At 50.2% G+C, this 14,978-nt stretch overlaps 2 protein-coding genes across 2 annotated transcripts in view; one reads left to right on the top strand and one right to left on the bottom strand.

The window, feature by feature from the left end:
- Window positions 1-4,014: 4,014 nt before the first annotated feature.
- Window positions 4,015-14,978, bottom strand: part of LOC134384812 (carboxyl-terminal PDZ ligand of neuronal nitric oxide synthase protein) — a 295,395-nt gene continuing 284,431 nt past the window's right edge. Inside the window, exons 2-3 of the mRNA XM_063106590.1 lie at window positions 5,437-5,764; window positions 4,015-4,637 (exon numbers count right to left, since the gene is read on the bottom strand). Coding sequence (XP_062962660.1) covers window positions 4,139-4,637; window positions 5,437-5,764 — 827 coding nt within the window. The 3' untranslated portion in view covers window positions 4,015-4,138. The remainder of the gene's footprint in view (window positions 4,638-5,436; window positions 5,765-14,978) is intronic.
- Window positions 10,594-13,159, top strand: SPATA46 (spermatogenesis associated 46). Its single transcript, XM_063104015.1, has 2 exons — window positions 10,594-10,696; window positions 12,636-13,159. Exons 1-2 carry the CDS (start codon window positions 10,594-10,596, stop codon window positions 13,157-13,159), a joined length of 627 nt encoding a protein of 208 aa, XP_062960085.1.

Below are 14,978 nucleotides of genomic sequence, written 5' to 3'. Positions count from 1 at the left end.
CCTTCAGCGACTACTGTAAACCCAGAGGAAATAAACACTAAGCTGAGATTAATTGCCCCTCCTTGTTTTCACTGTACTTTCGCATCCGATAACATACCCCATTAGCTAACGCCCAGGAGGGCAGGAACAATGGCAATAGCGTCCTCATCCACTGGCAGTGTGGGGAGAGAACCCCATATCACCTCTCCACCAGTGTGACCAGTGCCCTCGTCTGCACTGAGCTCACGGTAGACGGGGCATTGCACATATTGTCTCAATAAATGCATCTTCTAAAAACAAACCCCAGCTTCTAAAACATGACATATGCACATCCATTTTTACGCTAAAAATGTCCTCAAAACAATTTTTTACAGGTCTTCATACTTGATCTTAGTCAAAAATTACTTTGCATAACGGGAAAGACAGGCATTTTGTTAAGGCACGTTTCACACCTGAATGGCTGCAGAAGCAGATCCTGAAGACATTCAACGGGAGAGGTCTTCTGAAGAATAGTCCTTGGAACATTCGCTTAAAGAAAAAGTTGCTATTGTCAGGTTTGGGGGGAGGCGGGGTTTGTTTGGAGTACTTTTCGTGGTGGCTGGCTGGTATGGGGATCCAAACCCTTGACCTCGGTGTTCCCCTTGACCACTACTATAAGCATTTTCCATGCCTTTTCCCATGCCTGGAATATGTTGGTTTTTGTTTTTCTTGCTTTCCCAGGACAACGTGCTGCGCCCACTGTGAGACAGCGCGCCACCTGAGAGCCCTGTTGTTCTCTTCCTGCACCTCCTCTGAGAAGTGAAGCGTGGGAGTGGAATTAGGTGCAGAAAAGGTTAGGGACTTGGCCTCACACCTGTGACACTCCTGACGTGGAGCCAGGGAGCCCCTGGCACAGTTGTGGTGAAAAATGAGCATTCTGGGCAGAAAGGCCCCATCTTTCCCCCTTTAGAAATGTATGTAGCTTCTGTGAATACTCAAGACACCCCTTTTCCCTTTCTATTTCTTCTCCACTTTCTTCAAAGGAGGCTAAAGGCCTGGCCGATTCTCAGCTGTGAGTCCTCTGGGTTCCAGAATCTGATACTCTGACCTGAGTGGGGTGCAGAGGCTCCCAGCCAGCAATCCTCCAAGACACATTCTCTCAATAAGCGAGTGACAAGGCTGTCTCAGTCCAGGGAAGGCCCACAAAGCCAAATGCCAATGCTCTCCCCACGACAAGTCAGCTTTGAGGAAACCAACTATGTACTCCGTCAGTCAGGAGGAAAAAAACAAAACAAGCAAACCAAACCAAATCATTTTATTGTGCAATTTCCTTCTATCAGAAAATTACTAAAAATATAAATATTAACTCTCTAGAAAATACTCAGATCTGTAACCTTTCTCCTCTTCCAAGCTGGGGCCAACCTTCTTGTTCTTTAAAAGGTGACAGATTTCATACATATGTCTTCGTAACATTCACAGATACATTTCTCTCTGTGCAGCAGGTTCCTCCTGCCAGGCTCTGGAAGCTCACCTTTTGACATATCAGGGCAAAGTTATGTGCTGAATAGGTTGTCACGATGGGGTGGCAGAAAGACTCTCAGCCCCAACTTCCTTATGTGGACACAGAAAATAGATCCTTCATTCCTCATTACCCTGCCCTCTTTTGGACTGGGCTACCCAAAGGCCAAGCTCCCAGCATAGCTGGACTCTCTACAAGGGATTTGTTTGTGGGAGGTGGTGTCATGCTGCAGTTACAGGAAGCTCAGACTATTGAGGTGGACACGGAAACCAGGTAAGGCTTTGGATGGAAGAGTTGGTCTCAGGATTAGGAGTAGTTGTTCCTATGGGCTCTGGGCAGCACTTAGCCCCCTAGCACCAGGTAATAACTGCAGCATCTAAAAGCATATTTCAGTCTCATACAGCCTCCCGAGGGAACAGCATCACCCCCTGCAGCAAGGGGATGGCCAGCTTGCAGGCAGCTAGACACTGGAGCAGGGTTCCATGGCACCTTATTCAGTGTCAGACAAGAGTCTGAAAAACTCTGGGGTCACCCTGCTGATGTCCTGAGACCTGTTGGTATCCCTTTGGTAATCCTGGGTCTGAAGGCTAGGACTTCAGCAGCAGCCTGAGTGTGACATGGAGACAGGGTACTTGAGCAAGGCTGAGCCTACAACATCTGTACCCATGGCCACCATATCACCTGGCCAAGGCCACCCAGGCCTCTGGGGGAGGAACAGCTCCAGAGTTCAGATGCCTGCTAAGTTTCCTGTCAGAGGAGCAAGCAGAGCTGCTGGTATGGAAAGCTCAGATGAAACTGGGCTTGCTCCCAGGATGCATATTCAGTCTCTCTCCCCACCCCCAGCTGTGTGTTTTGTGTGATACCCTAAACCATTCTGGGAAAACTCGCAGGACCCCAAATGCTAGTCCTGAGGACTTCTCTCCAGCATCAGGTGCCCAGCTGCACAGACCCTCACGAGGGAGGAGAGACATGACTTCGCAGTGGGCACGTGGTGAGACCTCACTTTCCAGAGCAGTGGAAGACAGGGTAGAAGAGAGGGGGAGGGAGGGCTGTGGCAGGGTCGTGCAGCCGCTGACGCGAGCAGGCGGGAAGGTGCCACCTCCTGCAGGAGTCAGCATGGACGTCTTATACGGCAGATGTGGGATAGGGGAGCAGGGGCTTGGTGATGATATGAACTGGGAAGTGAGCCCTGGGTGTCCCAGAGCTGAAGGTGGAAAGCCAAACAATGAACAGGAGAGGATGCCACAGGGATGAGGAAGAGGACTGCCACACAGCCTCCCCGGCTGCACGTGCCCTTCCCAGCCTTCCCCTGGGGAGCTGGCCACCTTGTTCAAGAAAAGGGATGTTCTCTTCTTGCTGCAAAGGCCCCCCAGGATGAGATCACTCCCTTACAGGTCTCCTGGCCACAGGAAGACAGCATGATAAGACCCCTGGTGAGAGACAGGAACACAGAAATGGGTTAACCCAGGACCGCAGGAACCAGTTAAGGCTAGACGAACTGTACACAGATGCTGACGGCAGGGGCAGAGAAGGACCACTGGCACTGGGATAAGGGAAGGGTGGGCCAGAGGCCCCTCCAGGTTGGCCCCAGGCTGCAGGACACTCAGGCACCTCAGCACATGCAGAGCCCCACCCCACACTGGGTTCCATGCCTTGCTCCACAGCTCTCGCTGCCTTCCCATCTCATAATGACGCCCCCAACTTACACGTGCCACACCCACACCCTGGAACTGCAACCCTTTAGGCTGCGGGGTGGGCCCCGGAAGCTGCTCTGATCTCCAGCAACTGCTCTCCTGGCCTGTCCCTTCTCCACTACTTCTGCTTTTCGTCTTCACAGGACCATCCCAAGCTCCTGGGCCTTCCCGGCACAACAAAATCAGAATACGCCCTGGGGCTCCTGCCAGGGCCTGCCCCGAAGAAGCCAGATCTGTCCTTCAGAGCAGGGAGCCAAGCAAGCCAGTCACAACACTTCCCCAGGTGCCTCTCCCAGACAGGCAGGGGACTTTGCTTGTATTCTATATCTGACTAGATGGGGGAAACCTTGGGTGAATCCTCAAGGTCTCAGGCCTAGGCAGCATCTCCTCTGGCTCCCACCCAAAGCACAGAGACAAGACGGCAACCAGGGGCCTGCGCTGTCCTGGGACTAGGAGAAGCCGTGGCTGGGGTGTGGTCAGGGTGTGCGGCTTTCCAGGCCAGGGACTGTCATCAAGCCAAACCCATCACTCCTTATCCAGGGTCGTTCCCCCAAGCCAGGAGGCCTCTGGGCCATCAAGGAGGGAGAAGGAAACTGGGCGTGGGTGGGAGAAGAGCAGGGGAGTGGGCAGCATATGGGAGACAGGTAGAGGGTTCCTGCAAGATCTTTCATCCTGGGCTGCTGGCCTGCGACTCAGTGGTAAGCCAGGACAAGCTGGGAAGGGAAGAGCTCCAATTTCCAAGGGCTGCAGCCAACACCCAGAGGAGCCTACAGAAAATCAGGGTCAGGCACCCAAATTTTTTTACCCGTGGCCTTCCGAGCTGCCACCATCCCATGTGGAGAATCGCCTGTCTACGGGTGCCTTGTACAAGGAAGATATGGGCATGGCAGAGCTGGGACAAGGGCCAGTGTGCACGCAGAGAAGGCAGAGGGAAGTGGGTGGTGCATGGCAGGGAAGAGAAGAGGCCCTACTCAAAGGACAGCAGGTCTGGGTGAGGGCCCTCATTGTCAAGGCTGGAGGTCCGTGCCCGAGTGGGGGGGCTGCCAACCTCCCAGGCCTCAGCCAGGCTGATGGGGCTCAGGCTGAGTTTGAGGCCATTTCTCTCGATGAGGCCGGGGGAGGAGGCCCTTCTGTGCTCAGTCATCTTTAGCTTGGTTTCATCCTGGCTGTCCTTGTGGATTAGGTCGGGAACCGACAAGGAAACCTCTCCATTGGGCAGAGCCTCACTCCTATCTCCCATTTCTATGGTGGCCTCGGGCTGGGAAATGTCTGGTGGCACAGGCTGGGCAGGGGGAGGGGAGTCCTGGGGCTGCCCAGGTGACAGCTCTGTCCCGTACTCCAGACTGCTTAGGACAGGCTGTGATGAAATTAGCATGTCCTGGGTAGTCTTCAGGGCTCGAGGGGTTCGCTTCCTGGTTACGGGAGGCGGAGGATCCAGCCGAGGGAATGCTTCTTGCAGGTCCGACCTGTAAGGGTGATGACAATAAACATGCATGCTTTAAGGACGGCAGACAGCAGTCTGCTCCACATTCTCATGTCGCTAACTCCAACTGCACATTCAACTTGCCCACCTGGTGACTGCTTTGCCCCTGGGCTCTTGTTCTTGGTTTAGTGTGTATGTCTTAGCAACTTCAGCATGACAACTGGCTTTGGCCTGTTCCATCCTCATTCAGTGTTCAGAGTGGCACAAAGTAAAAACCCTGGTGAACCATGTCATATCAGAACCTATGCAATAAGCCCCATTAAGGACATCACCACCTCAGAGGACAGGTGTTTAAAGCCAGGCCTGGAAAGGACCCGCTGGTACAGGTGGAAGAACAGGAGGGCGGCCACAGCTGGCTTCTCTCCTCCCCACCGCCCCACAGGCTCTAAGCCTAGGGCAGCAGTTCTCGGCTGCGGCTGGGCCTCAGGATCCATCTGGGGAGCTCTGGGGCAATACTTGGGTTTGAATTCAGCTCTGTCGAGTTCTGTCACCTCAAGCTACTCACTTTACTTCTCTGAACTTGAGTTATCTGCACAATGGAAATATAACCGATCTCCCAGGGCCATCACGAGGCTTAGGTAAAATGACAAAACCACAGGATGCAGCGCAGTGCTAAGGACAGGATGTGGGCTCAGGAAGCCTCAGGAGGGTGAAACTAGGGACCCATTCTTTGGCTTTTCTTCACAAGACAATTTCAACTCCCTCCCACAGATGCCGCAGTTTGTCCATGTACCCCTTCAAGCAGATCCACAGAACTGTAAGGGGTTGAGGGGGGGACTGACCTTTCACCCTCCAGCCAGGCCCCTGATGTCACATCAGCACCACTGGCCAGCTGGGCCCCTGCAGTCTTGTTGATCTCCATCACACCCACACTGCCCAGGCTTGAGGGCTCCTTTCTCCGCAGGAAGTCGTTCACTTTGGCCCCCATGGCTTTGCCCAAGTTCTTGAGGTGCTGGCTGCTGCCCACCCAGAGTCCTGGCCCACCGGGCTCCACAGAGCCCATGGCGGCAGAGCTGGGGCCTGCAGGCCTGGACAAGTGGGGGAAGGAGCGGCTCGACTGGAGGTTTGGAGTGAGGGACGTGTTCAGATTCTCAAACATGCTGTGGTCAACTAAGAACAAAGAGGGAAGAAAAAGAAACCATGAGCACTGGGGAGTGGGGCCTCCGACCATATCATTCGGCTTCTCTTTTCCTTATACCATGCCCCACACTTGTAACTTCAGAGGACTTTGGAAACATTCTAGAACGAGCCAGCAACAACACTCTTGAACTTTTCTGTGCAGTTTTCTTGATGGGAAAGGAAACCAGAAATTCTAGTTCCACCCCACCCGAGTTAATCAGTGACTAACCCTCACCATAAAAAAGTGAACTTATTCCTTTCAACTTGCCTCCTTGACCAGGCCCTTTGAAGTGAAGAAAAAATGAGGATGAAGCCACAAAATATGACATTTTTACACTGCTGTGAGCACATGCTGAGCTCTGACTCAGGCAATGGGACAGAAGCTGGTGGTACAGGGCAAGTATGAGGCTTGGTGCTGGAAGTTCCGCACTCCATGGAAAGTGGACCAGCAGTTCCCTCATGTCTCCTGAGGTGGAGCTTGGGAGAGCAGCCAGCTCACATGCACAGATGCTAAGTGGTGGTTCACAACTGGTTCACACCAAATTGTCAGGCCCTTGGTGCTAATGAAGCACGGGGATCCCAGCAAATACCAGCTCACCTAATCCTCTGAACGGCCTAGGGAAGTGGGCCCTCGTGAAGTGGGTGTGCTGACACCTATTTACAGATGCGGAAGGGGGGTGGGGCTCAGAGTCATGAGCTGCCAGGCCTGGGGTCACACAGCTAATCACTGGTGGGGATGGAACTAGAACACAGGTCTTCTAACCCAAAGCTCAGGGCTCTTTCCACAGAACAGCTGCCTAAATATGCCTCATAGATGGTCCTCACTTGGGGATCTCTCTTTGGCTTGAACAATTAATTCCAAAGGCTGGGTGTAGACCCACTGGGTTGTAAACATTTGCAAGGCAGAGGCCATGCCTCATTAATCTTTGTATCTTCAACACCTAGCCTGGGTCTGGTACATAGCATGTGCTCAATAAATATCTTGAATTGCCAAAACCTATTATGCAGATGAAGAATTGTGGAGGCCAAGATGACAGCTCCAAGGTTTGCAGCTGAAATAGCTGGAGCTCCAGGCTCTAAGTCAGGCTGTCCATGCACTCATATCTCTCCCCACCTGGAAATCTAGCTTGGTCCTCAATGCAGCCCCAGATCCACTGTGGAGCCTTGGAACCGGGCCTAAGGTTTCTGTCCATACTAATTACCTCAAATATTTTGTCAACCTGGGGGAAGGAGAGACTGCATTTGGTCACCAGGCTCCTGTCCTTGTCACCACACTCCTGTCCTTGTCACCACTTCGGCTAAGTATCTATTCTCACTGATCCTTTCTTTAGAGTCATGGGGGTTAGTGCGTACTTTTTCTTCTGCTGGATTTTTGCATAAAGCAGTTCTCTCCATTCTGCAATGCTGAGTCCTGGGCCAGGGTGAGCATTTCTCTTCTTGTGGTTTCAGGAGAAATAGCTCCTCTGGGCCAACTACCTAGATAAGCCGTATTCTAAGAGCCTACAGGTTGGTGAGAAAGCCATGGGAACAGTAGAGGAGATCTCTCTCTGTGGATAAGCCTTGTGGTCTCCGCTTCTGTAACTGCCTCTAACCCATGGTCAGGTGAAAGTGCCGCTGTAGGGTGAGGGACATGCCAGGGACTCTGGGTTACAGCATCCCTGGGGTTCAGGGCACAGCTGGCTATCTTGGGACATGGCCCAGCACACTAGCAGGAGTTCCCAGCCAGCCCCACAACAGCAGGGCCATCAACCCCTGATGATTCTCCTAAGAGCATATCTTGCCAAGTTGTCTGCTTTTTGCACAATTTACCTATCATGTCCCACATCCTTCTCATTTTCTTTAATCATATAATCTATAAACTAGAAAAAAAGACTTAGAAACTAAACCATATAAGTATTTTCCCCCAAACCAGAAAGTCAATGGGCAACTATGAAACCACATGAAATGGTCGAAAGTAGCATGACGGGGGACGCAAATCCCCCACCGCCTCTTAGATCAGATATTTCCATCGTGGTTTCCTTATTGGTTTAAAGTGAATTTTCACAGCAGACACATTCATTTTTAACAGTGTAAGCAGCAACACCACCTGTCGCAGTGATTTATAAATTATGAGCCCCTATAATTATTTGAAAAACACACTCTAAAATAAACATCAATAGCTTTTGGATTACACACCATTTTGGGTTTCCTGTACTTCTTGCTCTCTACCTTTCATAATGTAGTCAACAAAATACACTGAATTCTAAAGTCATCTAAAGATAGCCTGTCATACACTCTCTTCACAATTGTCTGAGTCTTTCTGGTAAATACACTTGGTCTGTATAATAAAATGGCAAATTCCTTGAGGGGCCACAGCATCTGAAGTGCTTTTTATCTTCTACAATGCCTAGCTTAGGGCCTTGCACAATAGCAGGCATTTAATAAGTTAGTTTAAGTGAATTTGACATTTATGTTAATCCTTAAAAATTAACTGCATTATGGGCTAACATTGTTGAGAAACAGCTCACAAGTCTTTTCCCATTTACAAAAACCACTCAAAACCCCCTGTATGGGAGTGGTCCACAGGGGCTCTTGAGGTCAGACCAGGAGAAACTGCCCTTCTCCCCAAAGTGGGACTCTGGCTGGGGTTTCCTTCATCCACACATCTAAGGGATGTACAATGAGCCCCCTTCCTGCTGATGGCACCAATGACCCTCACACTCTGTCCCTTCTGCCTCAGAACTAGAGGCTTGGTGGTTACGAAAATAATGGCGATGGAGGAGAGAAAGATGATTGAACCCCGGCTGGGTGGCCCTCCCAACAGCACCCCAACATGCACATACCCAAGCAGAGAGGGGCATCTGGGAACATAAATCATCCACAAGAAAGAGAGTATCTTACCTGTCCGAGAAAGGAGCTCGGAAAGCAGGTGGGAAACAAACAAGAGAAAGACATATTTTATGTAGTGACCAACCACCTTGAGAGAGTGTCACCTTCCTGGGCCACCAGCAACAATATACCAAGAGAAGATATGGCATGCAAGGCAGAGGCTCCGCCACTGGGAGTACAACAAACCCAGGAATGACCAGGTTTCCTTAAAGTTTTCAATAACTAAACCAAAACAGGGTTGTATTTTAAAAACTCTACAAACAGGTCCAGAGAGATCCGGCTCCCATATTTCCCCCCAATATCTGGAGGCCCCTTGGTACTAAGTATATCTGAAGTTCCTGGTTGGCAGTGGAAGAAATGTGATGGACCAAGGCAGAATAAAATTCTCTGTCCTCTAGGTCCCATGTGTATCATGCACTACTATGCTAATTCCATTAGTAAATCACTAGATTTTAGTCAGGAAAATGTTCATCCGCTCAAACTTAGAGTCTAAATTAACAATAGGAGGGAGAATCAAACAGCCAAGAGGTTTGCCCAATATCACCCAGGCAGCTAACTGTGGAGGGGAGAGTAGAAGTCACGTGAGCTGACCCCAGACTCATGATCTTTCTCTACACCACGGTGCCCCAAATGAAATGGCCCATATCCTCAAAGTTGCCAAAGTACGAGTATGTGACTTCAATTTACATTCCGACACGTTTTGACATTCCAAACCAGGCTATGCGGGAGAAACACAAGGGAAGCCATGTTCTCCCTTTGTCCTTCCAATGTTTAAGTACCATGATTAAATACAGACAAGAAGACAGCTCTGGGCGCCTGTGTGCAGAAGCTGACTCTCCACTACTGCACGCTCCACACCACTGCAAACGGAGCCCTGTGCTACCTACAGAGCGGGCCGTCTCTTTCCCACTTAGCATAAATGTACCCCCATGTATAACTAAAGCACTGTTATGTATCTAGTTGATCCGCTGTGATGATCTAGGATAGGGCACTTTTGGCTCATCTTGCCACAATCATCTTTCACTCTTATTTCACACCCCGTGAGTGCACTAGGTTGTTAGATGACAAAAGCAAAGCAAAGAGAAGGGGCAACCTTGTCTCTCTCTCGAGCCCACAGTCTCAACAGCAAATTGACTTACAATGAACAAAATGGTATCCGATAAGCCACCCATTTGTTTTAGTCACCCGCTGAAAGAGCACCAGCCACTGAAAACAGTATCTGGTCCCCATTCTCAGGAAATACACATTGAAGTGTTTAGGCATAAAAAACCATAATGTTTATAACTTACCTTCAAATGGTTCAGGAAAAAAAAAAGTATACACATACATACATGGGGGAAGGGAGGGAATTGATCAAGCAACTGGGATACAATGTTGACAATAGGAAAATCAAGATACAGGGTATATGGATGTTCTTTGCACTAGTTTTATTTTTTGCAACTTTTATAAATTTGAAATCACTTCCAAACAAAATGTGAAAAGAATCCACACCCCAAACCTAAAAATGAAACCGAAGCAAAACAAAACAAAAAAATATTCAGTGGCAAAGGCTAGGCAGATAAAGGAAAAGAAAAGCAAGAAGGTCATTCAGAGAGGACAGAGGTTCCCAGAGCTGGAGGAGTGGCAGAGTCCACACAGAAAAGTGATAATAAAGGTAAGAGGGGACAAACAGACAGCATCACTGTGATATCTCTACTATATTCTTCCTTCTCTCTGGGTGTTCTCAGTCAGGGCAGGCCACTGGGGAAGGACAAGTTGAAAAGTCTTTTAAATTTCTAATACTGCGTATGATAGACCCCATCCATCTTCCAAAGAGAAAACCTAGCTGGGGAGTGGAATCCTGTGACACTGTGATGTCAACTGCACTCAGAATGTTTATCGTCTGAACAATCCAGCTGGCCTCATGGGAACAGGTGTGTGATCTCCACTGCATATCCTGCAGTGGTCAGGATATGGAAAACTTCTCACTCCTCAGCATCTCTGGACCTCGAATCTCTTCCTCTGCCCTGAGCACTTTTCCTGACATTATGTCCTCAGGTGCCACCAGCTTGCCAGGTAAACTCTGGTGCCATTAGGGTCACAAACATAGCTTTTTGGAAGCTTTTCATTGAGTACTGTACCAGATCATGTTACAGGACCATGATTTAGTGAGAAAGTTGAATTACACATGGGGAGAAAATAATTTTTCAAGATGTTGCATTTGTGGTAATTCCTGCTGTTTACTAATTTCTGGCAAGGGAAGAATGGGGGAAACAGTTGTTGTCAAGTTTCTTCCCCCTAGAGTGCACAAGAAATTTCAAGGTGGCGATCTGTCTACATAAAGAGTAGGTACTAGTTTTAGCTCTGTTTTGACAATCTGGAGAAGATCTAGCCTTACCAAACCACCAGTGGGAGCCTAACTGATGAGCACATCACGGAATAAAGTTGGACACTCTGAGGACCTGCTATTCACAGTATGGCCCTCGGACCTGCAACATCAGCATCACCCGGGAGCCTGTTAGAAATGCAGAATCTCAGGCCCCCCTCCCTTAGATCCTTGAATCATAATTTGCATTTTTAACAAGATCCCAGGTGACTACCTACGCACATTAAAATTTGAGAAGTACTGCTCTCTGGAGTAATTCTCCTAAACATCTATTTGCCTATACATAAGACATTTATAAATCTGTTTCCCAAACTGAACACATCTACTGCTCTGGGATTTGAGGCTCATCTGCTTTTTCTCCAAGTGTTAGCAACTACTCCAGGGTGTGCCATGCAGTGAGGGCCCACACGAACGCTCTCTGGTTGTGGGTGTGAGATCTTTCAACTGGAGAATTGGGCTTCTCATCTTCAAAGGGACCATGTAACGTTGCCATGCAGCCTGTGACCACAGCACCCACAAGCCTGCAGTGTAGAGTGAAGTCACACATGTGATGAGCTGCGGGAGGCTCAGGTGAGGAGCAGGCCAGGCAGACAGTTGTCATCTAGGCCACATCTTAAATCCCCCCTTTTCCAGAGGATCTTTCCTGGGTCTGAATGAAAATGCCCTGTTTAGAATTCCCCAGGACATCATCCAGAATAGCTCTGCCTAGTTGGGTTCAAAAGGTCATTGTTTTGCTTCAACCTTGAGATGCCTTGAAGTACAGAGGTTAAGCCTTTAGGTATATCTTGGAAAGTCCGAAGAAGAGGACTCCCAACTTGCTCAGCTCATCAGAATGTTTCTTCTATAACCCAGACATTGCAAAGACAGCAGTACCCACTGAGACTTCCAGCCCAGCTCAGGCCCTGCCAACTCAGTACCCAACTAGCACTCTCCAGCATGGGGTACATAACACAGTGCTCTCACCAGGGGAGGTCCTCTCCTCTCTGGGTAGGAACATGTGAGAAGCTGAGGATGGACAGGGGATACTCGTCTGAGGGAAAGTTGTCTGCAGGCTGGATCACCATGTGCTGCCTTTTCACCTGCAGTCTCCTTTCTGGTTTCCTTCCTTTAGCAGAGATCTGCAGGCCTGTGGAGGTCTCCTGCCTCTCAAGCTGGTGTGGAGGAGCAGTTTCTGTCTGAGTGGGCTGCTCAGGGATTGAGATGGGTAGTGAGGCTGGAAATATGGTCACAACCACTGCTGGCAAAAAGAGGGACTGTAGGAGGCCAGAGGTCTGACTGTTTGCTTGGCTACCTGTGTCTATCCTTAGAGGAGCCAGAGAACAAGGTGTCGCCAGAGAGGAAAGGACCTGACAAATACCAAGGTTTAGTATTTGAAAGAGCCCTCTCCTACCCAGAGATCCAATGGCCATTTGTACCAACAGAAAAAACAGCAGGAAGAAACACTTTAGACCACTCTCCCCACCCCATCTTCCATCTGCTCCCAGAGTCGTGATCAAGCTGGGGAGGTACCCTGAGGTCATGCCTGTCTGCTTGCTTGTTTGCCTTTCTGCTTCTCCCCCCATGGACTCCAGCCACCCTCTCTTCACTGCTCCCTGCCTGCAGCCAAAAACCTAGCCCTTTCCTTTGCAGACTGCAGCCTGTGGGACACCCAGAATGGAGAGCAGCTGAGGCGGAACTGCACCATCTACCGGCCCTGGTTCTCCCCCTACAGCTACTTCGTATGCTCAGACAGAGAGAGCCACGTGGAGGCCTACAGCTTCCCAGAGGTGCAGCGGGACGAGGGCAGGGGGGACAACAGCCTTCCCGAGGACATGGCTGAGAGCATCTGCTCCTCTTCCTCCCCAGAGAACACTTGTCCCCAAAAGGCCACCAAGAAATCCAGGCACAGCCTGGAGTCCATGGACTCCATCACGTCCCAGGACATCCTAACAGCCTCCAAGTGGCACCTGACCCAGCAGAACGGCTACAAGTGCGCAGCCTGCTGCCGCATGTACCCCACCCTGCACTCGCTCAAGAGCCACATCAAGGGGGGCTTTAAGGAGGGCTTCAGCTGCAAGGTGTTTTACCATAAACTCAAAACTCTCTGGGAAAAGGAGCAGAAAGCCCGACTGGGAGACAGGCTCTCCTTGGGCAGCTGCCAGGCCTTCAAGTAGTCCTGCTGGACAAATAGGGATGAAGTCTATTTATGTCTCTAGAGAGATGCCAATAAATCAAAGTTAGTCACAGACTTCTGTCAAATCTGAGGTCACCTTGTACCACCTGCTGACCTTCCCAATAGCGGTCCCCCGATCCCCTTTGTGTAATGTTTGCCTAGCAACACTAGCCTACCTCTCTGTACTCCTCTTTCTCTCTCTCTTTAAATAAAGGTAATACCTGAAGTTTGGGAATATCCTCTAAGACAGTGGGTCTCCAAGTGAGGTGTCCAGATCAGCAGTATCAGCATCCCCTGGGAATTTGTTAGAGACGAAATTTTCTGGCCCCATTCAGGCTCACTGATCAAGCAGCCTGGGGGTGGGACCTGGCCATCTGTGTTCTCATCAGCCCTGCAGGTGACTCTGACACAGCTCAAATGTGAGAACCACAGCTCTAGGATCCCAGCCTTCTGGTTGGTCACTATGTCATCAGTCCTTACCTGACACTGTGGAGAAGGGGTTGGATGCCCTCTTCTGTCTGCATGGGGAAGGAATCTCCGCAGTTTGAAAGGCTTCTTACATGTTAGACCTTCGGAGGGGTGGCATGGGGAGGACAACACACCCCTAAGCATAAGGCAGGAAAGAGGCAAATAGGGCCGAGCCCATGGCTCACTCGGGAGAGTGCAGCACTGGGAGCACAGTGGCGCTCCCACCGCGGGTTCGGATCCTATATAGGGATGGCCGGTGTGCTCACTGGCTGAGCGCGGTGCGGGCGACACCAGGCCAAGGGTTGCGATCCCCTTACTGGTCACAAAAAAAGAAAAAAAAAAGAATGGGCATCACTTGCTGGAGTAGAACACAGTCATTTTTGACCTGGGGGACATCTTTGCATGGCTGTTTGAGTCATGTCAAAACAGGCAGGTAAACACATGAAAACACTGCTTCCTGTTACTAAGTAACATGCCCAGTGCACAGCCCTGACCCTTGTTCCATTTCTCAGCAAACCTCATTATCAATCTGACCCAGAAAGATGGCTGGGCATCAGGGACACAGCAAAGACATCCACTTTGTCCATTATGTGGTTTTAAAAAGAGGAAAACTGAATACTTGCTGGTCACATCGGTCATATTTTTAGGCCTTATATACCTCTGGCTTCACCTTCCTGATGACTCAGTGGGTCCTTTCAATGAAGTAGAGCATGTGTGTTCAGGGACCCTGGCACCAATTCTCTCTCTTAGTCTTTGCCTCCCCCACCGGTTGGGTTAAAAGGTGGGGTGGAGGGTCCTCTCTCAACCCTCCAGTGGATACACAGTAATCCTCCCAGGGGCCTCACTTTATGGTTTCAAGCTGCTTTTGCTTATCACTGTGCTGCTAAAATACATATGTGGTTCTTTCATTCCCCATAGAGTGAGAAAGAGGCTGGGCTCAGTCCCCATCATACCATATGCTATGAGACGACTCCCAGCCCTGTGTCCCCCACCCCTGCTTCTTACCCTGTTCTGTCTGTCCACCCACCCAGAGTCTGAAAGTCTACCCAACCAGCAGGCTCCAGCTAGGCCAGGAGTGGGGACCTGCAGGTCACAACCTGTCACTGTGGGGCAGGGTGGTCTCTAGGCAGTGCTGGCATCATTCCCAGGACCCTGTTCCCTTAGAGGGTAGCTGAGTAACTCTGGGCAAGTCTTTTCAGTCCTCACTCTGAGCCACTGTTTCTCTCAATGGAAAAGCCCCTGAGCCATGGAAGGCTTCTTCTCACACACATGGCTCTGCATGTGTGTCTGCTTGTGGGAGGGGCACATATGGGTGGGGGGGGCATCTGTGGAAGAACCAGGAAAGGAATCGG

Source organism: Cynocephalus volans, chromosome 8 (assembly GCF_027409185.1).
Source record: "Cynocephalus volans isolate mCynVol1 chromosome 8, mCynVol1.pri, whole genome shotgun sequence".
NCBI classification, from domain to species: domain Eukaryota; kingdom Metazoa; phylum Chordata; class Mammalia; order Dermoptera; family Cynocephalidae; genus Cynocephalus; species Cynocephalus volans.
This window is presented reverse-complemented; position numbering and strand designations above follow the sequence as displayed.